The sequence below is a fragment of the Gavialis gangeticus genome, unplaced genomic scaffold, assembly GCF_001723915.1.
Source record: "Gavialis gangeticus isolate Ggan-Ray unplaced genomic scaffold, GavGan_comp1, whole genome shotgun sequence".
Lineage (NCBI taxonomy): Eukaryota > Metazoa > Chordata > Crocodylia > Gavialidae > Gavialis > Gavialis gangeticus.
The window spans coordinates 126398742-126414825 of NW_017729025.1; the positions used below are offsets into that span (position 1 = coordinate 126398742).

At 42.8% G+C, this 16084-nt stretch overlaps 1 protein-coding gene across 1 annotated transcript in view; it reads right to left on the minus strand.

Moving 5' to 3' along the window:
• CCDC73 (coiled-coil domain containing 73) overlaps positions 1 to 16084 on the minus strand; it is a 102299-nt gene that overhangs the window by 84948 nt on the left and 1267 nt on the right. Inside the window, exons 2-4 of the mRNA XM_019519962.1 lie at positions 12353 to 12528; positions 8447 to 8521; positions 3598 to 3636 (exon numbers count right to left, since the gene is read on the minus strand). Of these exons, the coding sequence (XP_019375507.1) occupies positions 3598 to 3636; positions 8447 to 8521; positions 12353 to 12528 (290 nt within the window). The remainder of the gene's footprint in view (positions 1 to 3597; positions 3637 to 8446; positions 8522 to 12352; positions 12529 to 16084) is intronic.

Below are 16084 nucleotides of genomic sequence, written 5' to 3' on the forward strand. Positions count from 1 at the left end.
AAGCTGCGGACAAGCAAAACTCGTGACATGGGTGACAGTGTGTGTGTTAAGGCACAGCGGAGTGACAGCTGCAGGGATGGTAGCCCCTGCTGAGGCCACAACACCTGCCAACTGTCGAGGAGACTGGTGCAGGCAGGTTTTGGGGCTCTGCACCCCTAGCTGCTGACAGCCAAAACTTGTGACATGGGTGCTTGTGGGACTGACTGTGTCTGTCTTGGGGCAGTTGATTGTCTGTATTGATTCTTTCCTCTCCTTAGTCTGGTTTTGTAGGTGCTAATTGATTGCAATTAACTGGCTACATTAGCTAGGTACTGTGTATTGAGCTGGTCCCTGAGTGAATTATGATTGACTGGTAACTGGTAACACAGTAGCTTAGCAGCCAGGCCTGCAGTACTGTCTCCCACGCCCCAAGACAGACACAGTCCCACAAGCACCCATGTCATGAGTTTTGCCTGTCAGCAGCTAGAAGTGCAGGGCCCCAGAACCCCCCTGCACCGATCTTCTCAATAGCTGGGAGGCATCGTGGCCACAGCCATCGCTGCAGCTGTCACCCCGCTGCGCCTTAACACATGGCACAAGTTCTGCTTGATTGCAGCTTGACAGGCAGTTCCCCCCAAACCCCTGCACTGATCTTCTTGAAACTTGGCAGGCTTTGTGGTCTCAGCAAGGGCTACCATCCCTGCAACCTTGACCCCTCTGTGTTGTAACACACAGATGTGACAGGAGTTTTGCTTTCAAGAATTTGGGGTGCAGTTCCCCCCCAAACTCCTGCACTGATCTTCTTGAAACTTGGCAGAATTCATGCTCTCTGCAGAGTCTACCATCCCTGAAAATTTCATCCAAATTGGACAAAAGATAACAAAGTTGTAGATATTTTACTGTTTCCCCATTATACCCTATGGCCAGATCTCCAAGGTGGCTCCAAGGCGGCTCCGAAGAGCTTTGGAAGCTCCAAACCACTTTGGGAAGCCTAATGAGGCCAGCACTTTGAATTGGACATGCTGCTTTGGACCCCGAAGCATCCAAAGCTTCTCTGGATCAGAAGTTCTGTCCAAGCCTTGCACAGCCCTAGTAATTACCGTGTTCTAGCCAGCCTCTGCATCTTGTGTATCAGTGTCCCCATGCTTCAAAAATGCTGTCAGGGATGCTTGAGCTAAAGCTCATCAAACGAGCTTTAGTTCAAGCACCCCCGCCACCGTTTTGAAGCATGGGGATGCTGATACATGAGATGCTGAGGTGCTTAAATTAGAGTGGCTCTCAGAGCCACTCTAATTAAAGCATCTTTCCCCCACCCCCCACCCCTGAAGCCCATGTAAAAGTGCCCAGAGGTACTAGATTTAATGCTCATTAACTAAAGTGCATTAATGCATGTGTAGATGTACCCAGTGATCCCAACTCTACTCCCCTTTATTCTCTAAAAAGTTCTGTTGATTGCAGTTGAATAATTCTAGGAGTAAACTTGGAAGAGTTGAACCTAAGTCTAAAGGAATTAACCCACTGTGACAAAGCCAGCCAGGGAAAATAATTTCTATACATTTTCATATATATTCCTTAAAATCCTATATACCTATTATGGTTCTAGGAGTATGTGAGTTACATAAAGTAAGCACACATCCAAAGTAAGTCAAAAAAGAAAGGAAAAACAGAGGAATTCTCTGAATTTTCCCCCATGACACTTCTAAAAAATTACTAGGCTGTCATAGGGTAGAAATGGACATCACCAAACAAGTGGATGAAGGTGTCATGACAACTGATCCACTTTATTGGGTGAAACACACAGTATCAATTGTCCTACACTGTCATGGACAACAGATGAAGGTCCCAATGTGGGGTGACACAGGACCAAGGGAATTCCTGGCACCTTGTGCCTTCACACTGGGGCCTGTGTTGACCTGTTGCTCCATATGAAACATGGGTTGGCATGGGTCCTGACAAGGATGAGCAGGGTGACTTGGGACCTAGAGGATTTCCAGCACCCTGTGCCTCAACACTGGGACCCAAACTGACCCATGCCTCTACATGAAGCATGAATCGGCATGGGACCCAGGGAATTATCAAATCCTGTGCTTCCATGCTGGGACCAATGCAGCCTTTCTTCACTTATAGAGACTTCCTCTGGAGATCCCAGAGCAGGTCTTTGTAAGCAAGGAACCCCAATGTTCCCCACTTATAGAGAGCATCCTGAGAATCCCCTGGGTGCATCTCTGTAAGAAGGGAAAGCTAAGCAGATGCTCCACAGGCTTGAGGGGCCTGATCTTGCATGAGAATTTCTACAGTGCACAAGCCTCTCAAGCTCCCAGAGCTTGAGAGCTGCCCACACTCTACCATCCCAGAACAAATAGATGTCAGCCACAATAAAGCGGCACTATTTAATGCTACCTTTTGTCATGCCACTGATGTGGTGTGGCAAAGAGTAGAGATGTCTATTGGCTTGTCATTTGTGCCGTCAAAATTTTTTTTATGGCAGCACAAATGAGATGTCAGGTAACATCTGTTTCTACCCATAGTGTATCAACACTTAGACTGCATCCAAAAATGATTACTTAATATTTAAAGATATATATAGATATAGATATAGAGAGAGATATAAAGAATTTTGTATACACACATATATATAATTAACTGGCATATATACTTCACTAGTTTGTAGGCAAAAAATGTTGTAATTTAAATATTCTTTTCTATATGAAATAATTGAACATGGTATCTCAGTAAAAGGCAATAGTTGAAGTCATATAAGCAAATTCAATATTTTGTATTTTTTAAATATTTTCGAGATTATCAGTAAAAACAAATGCAAGTTAAAAGTGAAATCACACAAAACACATTTTATGTTGCCTTTGATCTTTAACTTGTAGCCTTATCTCCCAGGTCAAAGGACACATTATTCAATTTCACCATATTTTGTGTAAAACCACTGTAGCGTTGAAGATGACTTTCAGTACAAATGTCATGGTACTTAAAGCTAAACCGGACTCTAGTTTTTTGAGCTTCTTAATTAAAATCACAGTTTATAATGGTCTGACAATATTATCTTTATTCTTTCCAGTTGAGCAGCAGCAGAATTTTCACAGCTTTTATTCAATCAAGCCTGGCAATGTTTCTGCTGCTTTCTTTCACTTTCTAAAACATATAACAGGATTCAAAGTGACTAAGCTGTCACTCTACATGAATTTATATTCAATGTCAGAGGGTGTAAGTTGCCTCTCTCCTTATTTTGTCTGCTTGCATGAAATGTAGAATCTACTGAAGAATTAATTAATAAGTAACTGGAAAAAATCCCAGATGCCTTATCCATTTTGCTAAAATGTTTATTTTAAAATATATAACATAGTGGAAGATTATCCTTCTTAGGATGGCCAAGTCATTTTGATAAACAATTCTGCAAGTGTCAGGGTATATTAAAGAGAAGAGAAAACAAGTATTTAAGAAATTTATTGAGGATGCATGCTCTTTTTTAGTTAATTCTAACCAATAATTGTTTCTTAAATTTTGTGATTATTTTCATTATAACCCTCCCACGCTTACATTATATTGTCATGGTAAAAATTATTGGAGTCTTTCCTCTACAGTGATATAGTTTTTGCAGTTACTTACCATTTCATTCAATTTCTTCTGTAAAGTGTATTTTGAAATCTGTAAGAAAACAATAAAGCTACATATCTAAAGTTGTAGTAACCACTCTTCTTTACAGATCTTTTTTGAAGAAGGCCCAAATATTACATTTTCCTTTCATATTTTCATGTGCATTAAAGATTTAGCTTCATCTATAGCCAACCCAATGAAGCAATATCCCCATTTTTAATTCAATGATTATAATGGCAGATTTATTTTAGGATTAAAATTACAATTTATTGAAATATCTAAAAGATGCAAAAAAAAATTGCAGAAATTCTAATATAAACATAAATTAATGTATAAGGGGCATACATTTTTGTAATGATACATAATTATAATGCTGCAGTACTAGAAGCTGCAGTAGGGGAGAAGCAGTGGGTGAGAAAATTCTGAACCTGCCGTGTTTACCCTCCTTCTCAGCATCCATCCTCTGCCATTGTGTGAGAGGATACTGGGCTAGATGGATCTATGCTCTGACCCGGTAAATGGTAGCTTTCATGCCTTATAAAATAGGTTTAAGTGGACTTCAACTTAAAAATAATGTGCTGTTTCATAAAGTGTCTTTGTATATTTAGCAGCATTAAAATCCAGGTTCAGTGCCCAAATGTAAAAATGTCAGCTCCTGCTGCCTATGAAATATTTTGGTGCATATTCTGCATCCTTTATTAATTGTGAAACTCACATATGAAGTCAGTAATACAATACTTTTCATTCTATCAGTATCTGCTATGGAATGTCATTGATATCAATGGGAATCTTGAATTCAGTGATATTTCAGCAAGATCTCAAGATCTTCATTCTCAGTTAATGGCTGCAAATAGGAGATGTTCTTATGACAGATATCATAAAGGGATAAACAGCAATAGCCAAGAGCTGTGTTGTGTGAACCTCATGCAAAAATATGTTATTTACAGAAGAATTAAGTCTAGAGAACAAAGAATTAATTTAACATGGAATTTCAGCACTTCAAGAAATAAGACTGCTAGGTTATAACCTTGAGCAAAAATGTTTTAAAGAAAAGAATGCAGAAGTTAGAGGTATTAAGAATTCATACTTAGGATCCCAGAACTGATCTGGAAACTCCTTTTCTATTCTTCCCCTTTAATTTCCAATCATCTTTTCCTCTTATTTTGCCTTTTTCCCTCTAGGTATGTTGGCTCTCCATAATATTTCTTCTTCCCTTTACTTTCTTCCACTCCCCACTTATTCTCCAGTTTCTTGTGTTCCTCCTGCACATCTGCACTGTTTTCCTGTCTGTCCCCTGCCCCTTATGAGATCTCCTTTTGTTAGTGAATCTGTTTGTGGGTAGCAGAAGCTGTCCTAAGTCATGCCAGGACTGAAACTGGCCAAAGATCAGTAGAGCATAAAGGTGGTTTATAGCCAGTATTATGACCTCCTGTCCTCTTGAGCAATGCACAGAGCAGAACTTACTGGATCCAAAGACTGAATCCTATTGTGCTGTTATACCCAAGTATAACAAGCTGGATTAAGGAAATTTAACCTGAACTCTGAACTTCCTTGCTTTGGTAAATTTAAATCATATCTTTAACATAATGTGAATATTTTTTATTTCAGTTTATCTTACTTAAGAAAAGCCAGCAGAACCTTTATTACTCTTGCTGGCCATGTATCATGTTCAGGAGACCATGAGGTACACTATACATCACCTGGGCTATGTCATGGTTTGAACAAGGCAAAACAAATCCTTGCAGCTTTTGCACAGAAGACCAGCCATGTGGAAGAATTTCTTTTGCTTTTAAAATACTCTCAACACTAACCAAATGATTAAACATGTAGAGTATGACACTAAAAGAAACCAATCTATTTATAAATGAACATTAATAAGAACAAAATATGTAACAAATATCGGCAAAAATGGTTTTTATTACTCAGTCCTATGTACTGAAAAGAGAAATCTAATATAAACAAATGAACTTCTTGCAAAACATTAAGAAGTTATTCATAATTAAAATGTGGCCTTCAAGATAGTACAAGGAGTCCTATATAAACATCAAGATAAGCCATTAAAACATCTACAACTGTTATAGTCACTACTTCAAAAAAATGGCATTAAAAATGGTTCCAGATGATCTCAATCTAATTCTGCCTTGTGCCACAATTAGCTTCAAATTTTCTCCATCCACATATATTGGTCCATGTTGCCTCACTTATTTACTTAATCTCACTCTTTAGGAAATGATTTTAGTCTAAATTAGCATAGGCAAAATTATCAAGGAAATACTCCAGATCTCATACACACAGCTCTGATTCATCAGAGCACTTCAGCAAATGTACTGTGCTGAATCACAGTCAGACAAAGAAGAAGCCAGAATAATTCAAACAGGAAATTTAAAATGTATTCTCTTTCCTTTAAAGGTCCATTATTAGGAATTAACTGTCTCACCTTTCTCAAAAAGAGAAATAAGTGATTTGCAGTCTGATTTGGAGTTTCATTCATATGGACAGTTTTAGTCACATTTTTAGCTAATTAGTTTGAGCATATAATAAAACCTAAGGATTTTTAAGGGCCTCTAGCACCAGCTGAAGAAATCTGAGCAATCACTGTTCAGTAAAATTATAAATACTTTCAAATTTGACAGACAATCTTACAGAAAAAAGTAAGACTAAGCCATAATAAGAAACTAATGAAACTGTGTATCCACCAACTAACACTTTAATTATATATATATATGTACACACACAGATACATCACACCTGATGTGTACATGTGTATGAATAACGTGCTGTTCAATATATATAATATAAAGGAGCTATAATATGCAGAATCTGGAAGTCTATCCATAAATAATTTCATGTACCCTTGCTTGCCAGCACTGATCTGAAACTTTTAAAACACTTGTCTGAACAGATATCACTTTTGCATATACAGCAGCAATATTTAGTGGTCACTGTCCAGAAGGATGTCACCAGCACGTTAAGTGAGGATGCTGTAATAGAAGGGTGCCATATCACCTTCTCAAGATACACTGGCCCATGCAATTCTAGAGTAATTGTCTTTCCTAATTTCTTCAGATTCATAAGTCAGGTACCAACTGAATTCTGTGTAATTTTTTAACATTTCTAAAAGTACAACCACAATTTGATTTACTATTCTGACTTAAAAATACAGAAGGAGGTTTCCAAGCAGTGAAAGAAGCAAAGCCACACTACTAAGAATCTTTAAAAAATACTTATCATTAAATGTAAAAGGTAGGAATGAAGAGCTTAATATCAGTAATACTGGAATAAAAGCCAAAGTCACCTTAAAAGATGTTAAATGTTAGGTTCACTAGAAAAATTCTAGTACAGCATACACCCCCAATCTCGCTGAAAAGTCTCCTTCCATTTAATTTGAAATTGTAACGTAACTATTTTGCTTCCAAGAGTGGAAAAAATGACTGGCCCACTCAGCCAAAATCAGGAAAATAATTAGAAACTGGCAAAATCTGACATTCTGCAGCATATGACAATACCATGAATTCTCTCCTTTAAAAAAAATTCCCTACTCTCTAAACGTTTGATTTTCTTAACATTCTTTAAGAACAAGGTTATCACTAGTCACCTCCCAATATACTTTGTTATAAGTCTTGTCTGGAGATTTCCCCTCATTTCAGCAATGGTGAGCAGCTACTATTATAGCTACACCAGTGCAATGCTGTATGTAGACAACGTAAAACGTTGTAATACAGTTCAAAAAGTATAGTTTATCCTAATTCCAAACAGCAATAAGTTTTCTCAGTGCAAGTAGTGGGTTTGTCAGAGCAAGTTAAAAGCCTGTGTGATACAGGACTGTTTGCAAGTCATAAAATAAAGGAAGACCATGGATATGATTAGGGAAAGGACAAAAGGCACACACAAAAAAGGAGTGTTGGACTGAGGCCCAGTCAGGGCACCTGCATCTTAGAGGCCCCAAACTGAATCTTCCAGACAGGGCAAGGAAAGGATCTGTTTTATTCCTCTGCAGCCAATAAGGAAGAATGAAGAAAAAGATGAAAACTCTGGATAAAGAAGCATCATTAGCCCAGATATTGTCGCAGAAGGAGGACCTTTTCCTGAAGGGCTACTTTAGACAACCTACACGAGACACTATGTCACCATAATAATGTGTTATGGTGACTTAGCGTTGGTGGGCACAAACTGTGAAGCTGCAGCTACATCACCGTAACTATTCATTCCCTCACTATAGTGAGTCACTAAGGTGGCATAACAGCTAAAAATAACCGTGCACCACCAGCACAGTGTAGTAACAACTGTTATTGCACTGTCATTTAGTACTTTCTAACGGAAGTACTAAATGATGGCACAGTAACAACAGCACCGTGGGACATGTGTAGATGCACCCTCCAAATACTGATCCAGAAGGATGCATCCATTGATCCACGTGGATCATGGTGTGTGCTTGAGAGGTCACTAGAACCTTTAATGCATAAGCTTAGGCAGGAGTATGGAGGAGTGGAGGCTGCCCAGACCTTCCATTCCCCCTTTAGACTATTGAGCCAGAATCCAAAGGCCAGACCGAGTCCAGACATTTAGTGCCTCCATGGCTTGGTTATATGCTTATCTGGAAATCAGACCCACAAGGTAGACAAGGATTCTATCACTGAACTACAACAGCAGGTTCAAATGCTGAGTAACAGTAAGTTTATACTACTAAGAAGAAACTAAAGGAGCAACTGAACTTATATACTGGAAGGCAAGGTGCACCTGTACTAGAAAAAGACAATATTGGAAAAGACCCAGTTTAAAAATAAAAAACTATAAAAATAACCAACTTCCCACTTAACTGAAGCTAAAATAATTTAAGTCAGTAGTTTACAATGATTTTTACCTGTAAGGTTTTTAATATTTCCTTCAGACCATCAATTTCCTTTTCTTTTGCTTCTACAACAAGTTGATATTTTCCCTTTAAATCAAAAGGTGTACATTAGTATTTGAAAAAAGAGAATCAATATGACAAAATATCGTCAACCTAGAATATTAGGAAAGTAATCTTTTATTGTGATAGATTCTTTATTATGGACAACAATCCATATGCAAAATAATCATGTAATGGAGCTAAATTATTAATTTGACTATGGAGAAAATTGATTTAAAAAATCAACACTAAAAAAAAAATGGTGCATCTTTACCACATAGAAATAGTTAGGAAATTGTGAAGTCTCACTGGATTATTTCCTTTTCAAGAGAGAAACTCATGGCACAAACAAACACTTAACAAGTTATATTAGTTTTGAACAAACCTACTGAATAACAAAGCCAGAACTATATAGATATATATTCTTATGGCTCTATACATGCAACTAATGGCGTGATTGGATCTAATGCATGATCCATACAATCATGCTCCCTGCCACATCACATGTGCATGGCAGGAGGCACAATTGTGGGACTGTACATTAGATCCAATCACACTTTGCTGCTCGTGTAGGGGGAGCTCAATCCTGTGCTTCCCCTGCATCAGCAACAAGCAGGTTCCCACAGATGGGAGCCCCCTTTGCTCAGCCAAGACCAAAAGTCCCATACTGGACATGGCTCTTGGTCACAGATGCACCACATATCTCTCAGTGTAGCGCAGCCAGGACCAAGAGCACTATCCAATGAAGAACTTTCAGTCTTAGCTGCACGTGGGCTTGAGGGTTTAACGCACCCCTGAGCCTTGGGGGTCGCAGCTGCCATGATCCCCAGGGCCCAGGGGTTTCATGCAGCCCCGCCTGCCATAATCCCCCAGGCCTGGGGGTTTTATACTGGGTATGGTGTACCATAGAGTAGACCCTGCTAGGCATGCAAATAATATATCAACTATAAAGTTAGTACACATTTTCAAGGTCTAACTTGGAGCTTTTTATTGTGTGATACATACTTCGCACATGTAGCTGATCCTAAGTAATACATACTTCCCACATGTAGAGGGAGCCTAAATGTTCATAGCAGCAAAAACTTCAGAGGAACAGCTTTCAGTTTTTTTCAGATAGTAAAGAGATAGGATAGGATTGCAATCTCTGTTAAACTAATGTAAATCTAAAATAACTCTAAAGGACTTCAGTAGAAGTATTACAGATACGAAATATTGTAACAGAGAGTGAAACTGAAACAACAGAGCACATACCAGGGGGGAAAAAATCTGTTCAACTCTAAACTGTTCTTTTTTTAGTTTTCAAAGTACAGGCAGTCCTTGACTTAAGATATTTCGAGTTACAATGAAGGGCACTTACGACATTTATAAACTGACACTGTTTTAACTTTCTGATGTCAGTTTCAACTTTACGACGCTTGATCCAGTGCAATGCCATGCCAGTGAACAAGTTCACTGAGTTGCCCATCTCCCTGGAGAACATCTATCCAAACTTCCTTGGATACTTTCTTTATGAAAGCAGACAAGATCCAGAAAAACCTGCAGCCAAGTCTCCTGAGAAGACTCTAGGCAAAAGAGCCCTTCCAAATCAATATGATTGCTATTTACAATAGAAATACATTAATGTAGCTATATTACTCATCTATAATTGATTGTGTACAAAATTCTGAGTTATTTTTCGTGAAAATAGGGTATCAGGCCCTGGTTCAGGAACCAATCCCCCATTTATAACATTGTTCCTATGGGAAAATCAGTTCCAAGTTACGGCATTTCAACTTAAAACGCAGTTTTCAGGAACCAATTGTGTCATAAGTCCAAGGACAGCTTGTACTACTAGCTAAAATCTGTGCTAGCATAAAACTTTTGTAAGTATCTTCTATCACCTGTATAAATCAAATTATTTCCATAGAAATATGTGCAATATAAATTAATGCAAAATTTGGTCTTTGTGTTCAAAAACTGCCCGAAAGGGTTATAAGTTAAAATCAGTGGTGCTCAAACCTTTCCCCCAGTAGGCCGGAAGGACAGTGCCAGGTCTGTCCATTGGCCAGATCCAGCCGCTGGTCCTGATCCAGTGCCCGGGGAAGGTGCAGTGTGTACCATCTGGTTGGTCACATGGAGAAGGAAGGGGAGCATTCCAGCCCCAACCTGGCCCCACAGGGAAAAGGGAGCATAGCTTGGCCCTGTGGGGGAAAGGAGGGAAGACCCATCCCCCATCCCCAATCCAGATGCTGAGGGACAGGTATGGACCAGCCCTACCAGGGGAAGGGTGTACAGTCCAACTCTGAACAGCCATGCGGGGCGTGGTGTTTGGGTATTTGGCAGAGTAAGGAGGGTAGCCATATCAATGGCCACTGCTCCCCGATGCTAAATTTCCTGACCCAGGAGGAGCCCCATGTTCTGGATTCCAAGACTTGGAGGTTGAGCACCCCTGAGTTAAATTACTCACTTAATTATGCTGCTATAAATATAAAATAACTACTGATTTAATTGTTGGTGTTAATAGTATGAATTGGCATAAAATCTGATTGTGAATTATCAGCTATCAACAAAAAGACCAATAAAGCCTGGTGCCTATTACACTATGGTGAAACTAATTGGAGGAGATAAAAAGAACTTTGTTTATTTAGTCTAACACAGGAATTTCAAACATTTGGCTCACAGAACTGTTCCATCTGGCCTACCAGTAGTCCATTGAGCTACTAGAAGTTGGGGGACATGTCCTGCCACAGAATTACGAGTCCCTAGACCCCAATGCATCTGCACTGCTGCCCAAACACAGCCCCACACTGCTGCACATCCCCAGACTCATGCTGCTGCCCTTGGATGTGTGCTGTCACCTGAAGCACATGGCTTCACACATGTCACTGGGCTCATGCTGCTGCCCAAATGCAGTTCCATGCCACTGCATACTCTCAGATGCATGCTGCCATCAGACTGGGGCTCTAGGCTGCCACGCAAATGGAGATCTGTGCTACCACCCAAGCATGACTCCATACCACCACCCAGCCCTGGACCCACTTCAGTTGCTACTGGACCAATGGAACCACTTCAGTTGCTACTGGACCAATGGAACCAGCCTGGGAGGAGCCCCGTAGCCCAGATCTGGCTCAGGCCCCAGGGTGCATTTGACACCCCTGGTCTAACACAATTCATATTGAGAAGTGATATGATTACTCTTGTATAAATACATTTGGGAAGCAAATAGCAAGGATGGAGAAAAACTATTTATATAAAAAGATAATACTGGCACAAGATCAAAAGAACATAAATTGGTCATGAATAAATTTAGTCTGGAAATCAGAAGGTTTCTAACCACCAGAGGTTTTCAATGACTTAAACCAAGTAGTACAGACAAGAACCTGGACTGTTTCAAAAGGGAGTCTGATTCATGAAGGAGATAATAGGATAAGGTAAGAATGGTCTTGGAGTTAAAAATTAAAGCTTGAGGTAGAAGTCTCCACTTGTTGAATTTGTTAGTATCCCCAGAAGAGAATAGAAGAGACTTGACTGCTGCATGGGTTGCTTCTATTCAAGGGAGATATTTGACTTTGAGCTCTTTAACTTTGCTGATGGTGCAGGTAGGGCCTGATGGCAGATACTGAAGCTAAAGAAAGTTCAAGGTGAGATATGGGTTCCTCATGGCAGGAGGAGGTAGAGTACTGGAACAGTTTTTGGCATGGAGGTGAAAGGTTTTCAATATTCCACAGTTCTTGAGGCAAGTCTGATGTCTTTTTGAGGATATGCTTTAGTTTACATTACAGCACAGGTGGATCCAGGAGTTGGAGATGGGGGGTGCAGTCACACCCACTTTGATTATAACTTTGTAGCACATGCACAGTGAGTTCTCTGAGCTTGTTAGCTTCTGGGTGCAGCTCCTACCAAAGCTGTTTTTTGGCCTGGCTCTGGAACCCGGGGGGGTGAATGGTGCTGCAGCTCCCCTGTACTATGTCTTTTTCCATCCTTGGTATCAGTGGAAAAGTGAGCAGCAGCACCATTCTGTGTACAGCTGAAGGGTGATGAGGCTGCACCCACACCTAGCTCTTCTCGATCTGTCTCTGAATTAGAGGAAATTCCATAACAAATATGCATGCAAGTAAAGGAAAGTCAGGCTTGGTAATTGTGATCGTCATTTTTAGACTAGGTTTCCTTCTCTTTTTTAATACTACTTTTTGATTTTTCAATATGCTTTTAATATGTCTTACATTGTATTTATACTGTACTTAATTATACAAGATTTAATAAAGTAAATCCGTGCTCCAAAGGTTCTGCAGTTCACCAAGACCAGGAAGAAATTTTCCGCTCCATGAATGCATAATTTGGCTTCTGGATAGGGATTTACCTACTAGTGAAGCATCAGAAAATGGCCATATCCTGGATAAATCATGGATAAATCAATCACTAGATTTGGGGTCATGAAGGAATTTCCTACAGGTCAGTGTACAGCTGGATTCACTTCCTCAGGACTCCTGGGCACATTTTACATGACAAATTCCCTGACATAGCAAGGGCCAAGGCATTAGTCCTGCCAAAGTCTTCTATTGTCTTTGGATCACTGTAGTTTTGGCTTTTTTGCAGTAAATGTCTTAAGTTTGTTATAGGTTGTTAGTAGGTGCTTTGTAGTTTGTAGTGTGGGGAGAGAGGGAAGTAGGGTGAATTTTCTTATAGACCATTTTAGACTTACTGTCTGTGACAGGGGGCAAGCCTGGGGCCGAGTCTCAAGTCAGCCCCCCCACCTATCTATGGGGCAGTCCACCCAGTCTCGCCTGCCATGACTTTGCTCTTCTCTTAACTGGTAGAATAATGCCGGAGGCTGCCCATTACCTGCCCCAAAGACAGGGACACTATCCACAGCTCCGAACCTCCCCTACACTGCAGCCCATGCCTCGCAATTGGCATCCAGGATGACATTATGTTCCTGGCCTAAAGCCGGGCCAACGTAGCCCTTCATCAGGCCTCATTCATACATGAACTCATACCGCCCCCCTCTCACTGGGACCTCTTGCACACCACCCCCTCTCACAGGGTCTCTTGCCCGCCACACAATATTGTGCCTCCTTCACTCTGCCCTGCTCCCTTGAGTGACCCTGTAGGCCATCAGGCTTATCTGACTCATGCCTCAGGTGGCGACATGCAGTCTTTTGGGCCTCTCGCATGACCCTCAATTGGGTAGTGGCCAGCCAATTCACCACACAGAGGGTTAACTCCACCCTACCTCCTCACTGAACTTCATATCCCTCAACATGTTCTTCAGGGGGTTGGCCCATGTGCTGCCCTTCAGGATGTTCCCCGGATGTACTCAGCACACCCTGTTGGGTTGTCCTTCAGGCTGACCCTCAGTCCTACTCAACCCTCATCAGGGCCCTCACTAGGGCTTACACATCTATCCCTTCCCTGGGGCCTCCGGGGTCTTAGTCTCCTGTGGGGGCTCAGGTGGCCATAGCTGTGCCTGGCCCCCTTATACCCAGTTTTGTGGGGGCTAGGAGTTATTGAGGCACTCCGACCTGCCTTTCACTGGGGAGATGAGCAGTCCTGGTATCTGAATGGGGCTGCCACGCCACTGACAGTCCCACCAGGCTTCCCTATCCCAGCAGAGTGCAGTTTTAGGTCATGCCTAGGACCAGAAGCCTCCAAGCCATCCCCTTAGCTCCTGCACTTAGCTCCAAGATGTTCCTGAGCCACAGCTCAGCCAGCTGATGTTTCTTTCACAGCGGCCAGTAGTAAACTGCTGCTTTGCCCTACATATATTCTGGGCCTCAAAATAACCACTGCAATCAAGCACCTGGCTGCTACCTGCTCCAGCCCTTAAAGTGGCAGGCACCATAGGTGAACTGCCATATTGTCTATTATGTGGCTGTCTACAGTTATAGGGAACTAGACTCTGTAAACCAGGTGGTCTGTTCCAGACCCATGTTCCTAAACTGTAAAAAGAGCTCTCCCTTAATACAGAGCTGTGCTAGTCTGAAGCCAGGCAGAAAGTAAGTCTGGGTGGTACCTTAGGGCACCTATACCTGTTACAGACATCTGCTCCAATGCGTGCTAATTAGCATGCATCAGAACAGACTCAGTTAATCAATTCTGCTCCAGCAGCCTCCACATCATGTGTATTCCCCTGTGACAGGAGTATCAATATGGGAGCCTTTCTGGGAGTGGCTCCGCCCTCCTGTAATGGGCCAACAGCCTGCTTACTCGCCTGCCATGCCTTGATTTTACTTGATTAGAAGATGGTTGTAATCAGCGGGAGGCTGCCCATTTTTTCCGCACCCCGGTGACAGGGGGCACTACCTGCGGCTCCTTTTCCTCCCCTACACCGCAGCCCAAGCCTCGCAGATGGAGTTGACGTGGTTTGACCTGAGCCTTGTTATGTTCTGGCCCTCCTCTTTACTCCCGGGGCTCCTCACTGCCCCCTCTCTTGCTTGCTCTGGGGCTCCTCACTGACCTCTCTCCTGGGGCTCCTCACTGCCCCCTTCTCTCTCTGGGACTTCTCACTGCCGCCTCTCTCGGGGCTCCTCGCTGCCCCCTTCTCTCTCGGGGCTCCTCACTGCCCCCCTCTCTCTCAGGGCTTCTCGCCACCCCCCTTCGCTCCAGGGCTTCTCGCCGCCCCCTAGCTCCAGGGCTTCTCGCCGCCCCCTAGCTCTGGAGCTGGGACCAATGCACCCCCAAACAAAGCTGCGCCCTCTCCGGCACCAGGATACCCCATGCTACTGTGGAGCTCCTGTGAGGCCTCCTCCACCCCTAATAGCCTCACCCGGTCCTCTGGTCAAAACAGTAAGCATAAAACATAAAGCCCCTGGGCTACAACATAAAAACTAGACCATCCGGTCAAACAAAATTCTACTCCCTACTAGAGAGTGAGGGAGCGGGGGGGGAGGAGGAGGGCTCCCCAACCTCAGCAGTGACCGGGGGATGCTGTCACTGCCAGAGTCCTCCCCTCTGCCTGTCCGAGCTGAGTCCCTACTCCCACGGCTGCTGGAGAGGGACTACCCTCCTGGCCTCCTATCTGGGCTTAAGAAGGGATAAGCCCTGCCCCTTCCTGGTCAGCTGGTTTTACCAGTTGCCCCGGCAACCAGCACCTGTGCAGCCCTGGTGACTGGCAGCTGAGCCTCCCCCTTTCTGCCACTAGGGGTCTCCCCAGAGCAGTCTCCGCTCTCAGGCGCAGGGCACCTGAGTGCACTGCGACACACCTCCCCCACTTTTTGCCCCTGACTCACCGAGCCAAGTCTTCCCTTTCAGTGGGTGCTCTGTCTTTCCCCAGCCGTCTTCTCTGGCACCTGACCATCTAGGTACAAGAGGGTGGAGGTTTTTAGGCGCCTCCTACTCACCTTTTACCCAAGGCACACCATGTGGGATTTGTCAGGAGTTACCCACCACAGGTAGTCCCCCCACACTAGCCAACCTTGGTAGGGTGCCTTTTCACGTTGTAGGATGGTCCCAGGCAAGGCGTGTCCCTCTAACAGAAATGGCAGGCGCCTTATTGTCATTGTTGGGGGTTCGTCTCCCTGCCACCTTGCCAGTCGCCCAATCGGTTGGCCCCATTTGGTAGATCCCCATATGGGGGGGTTTACCCTGCCTCCGTTCCTCCTGGCCCCTCCCTCTCTTCATACTGTCTCGATA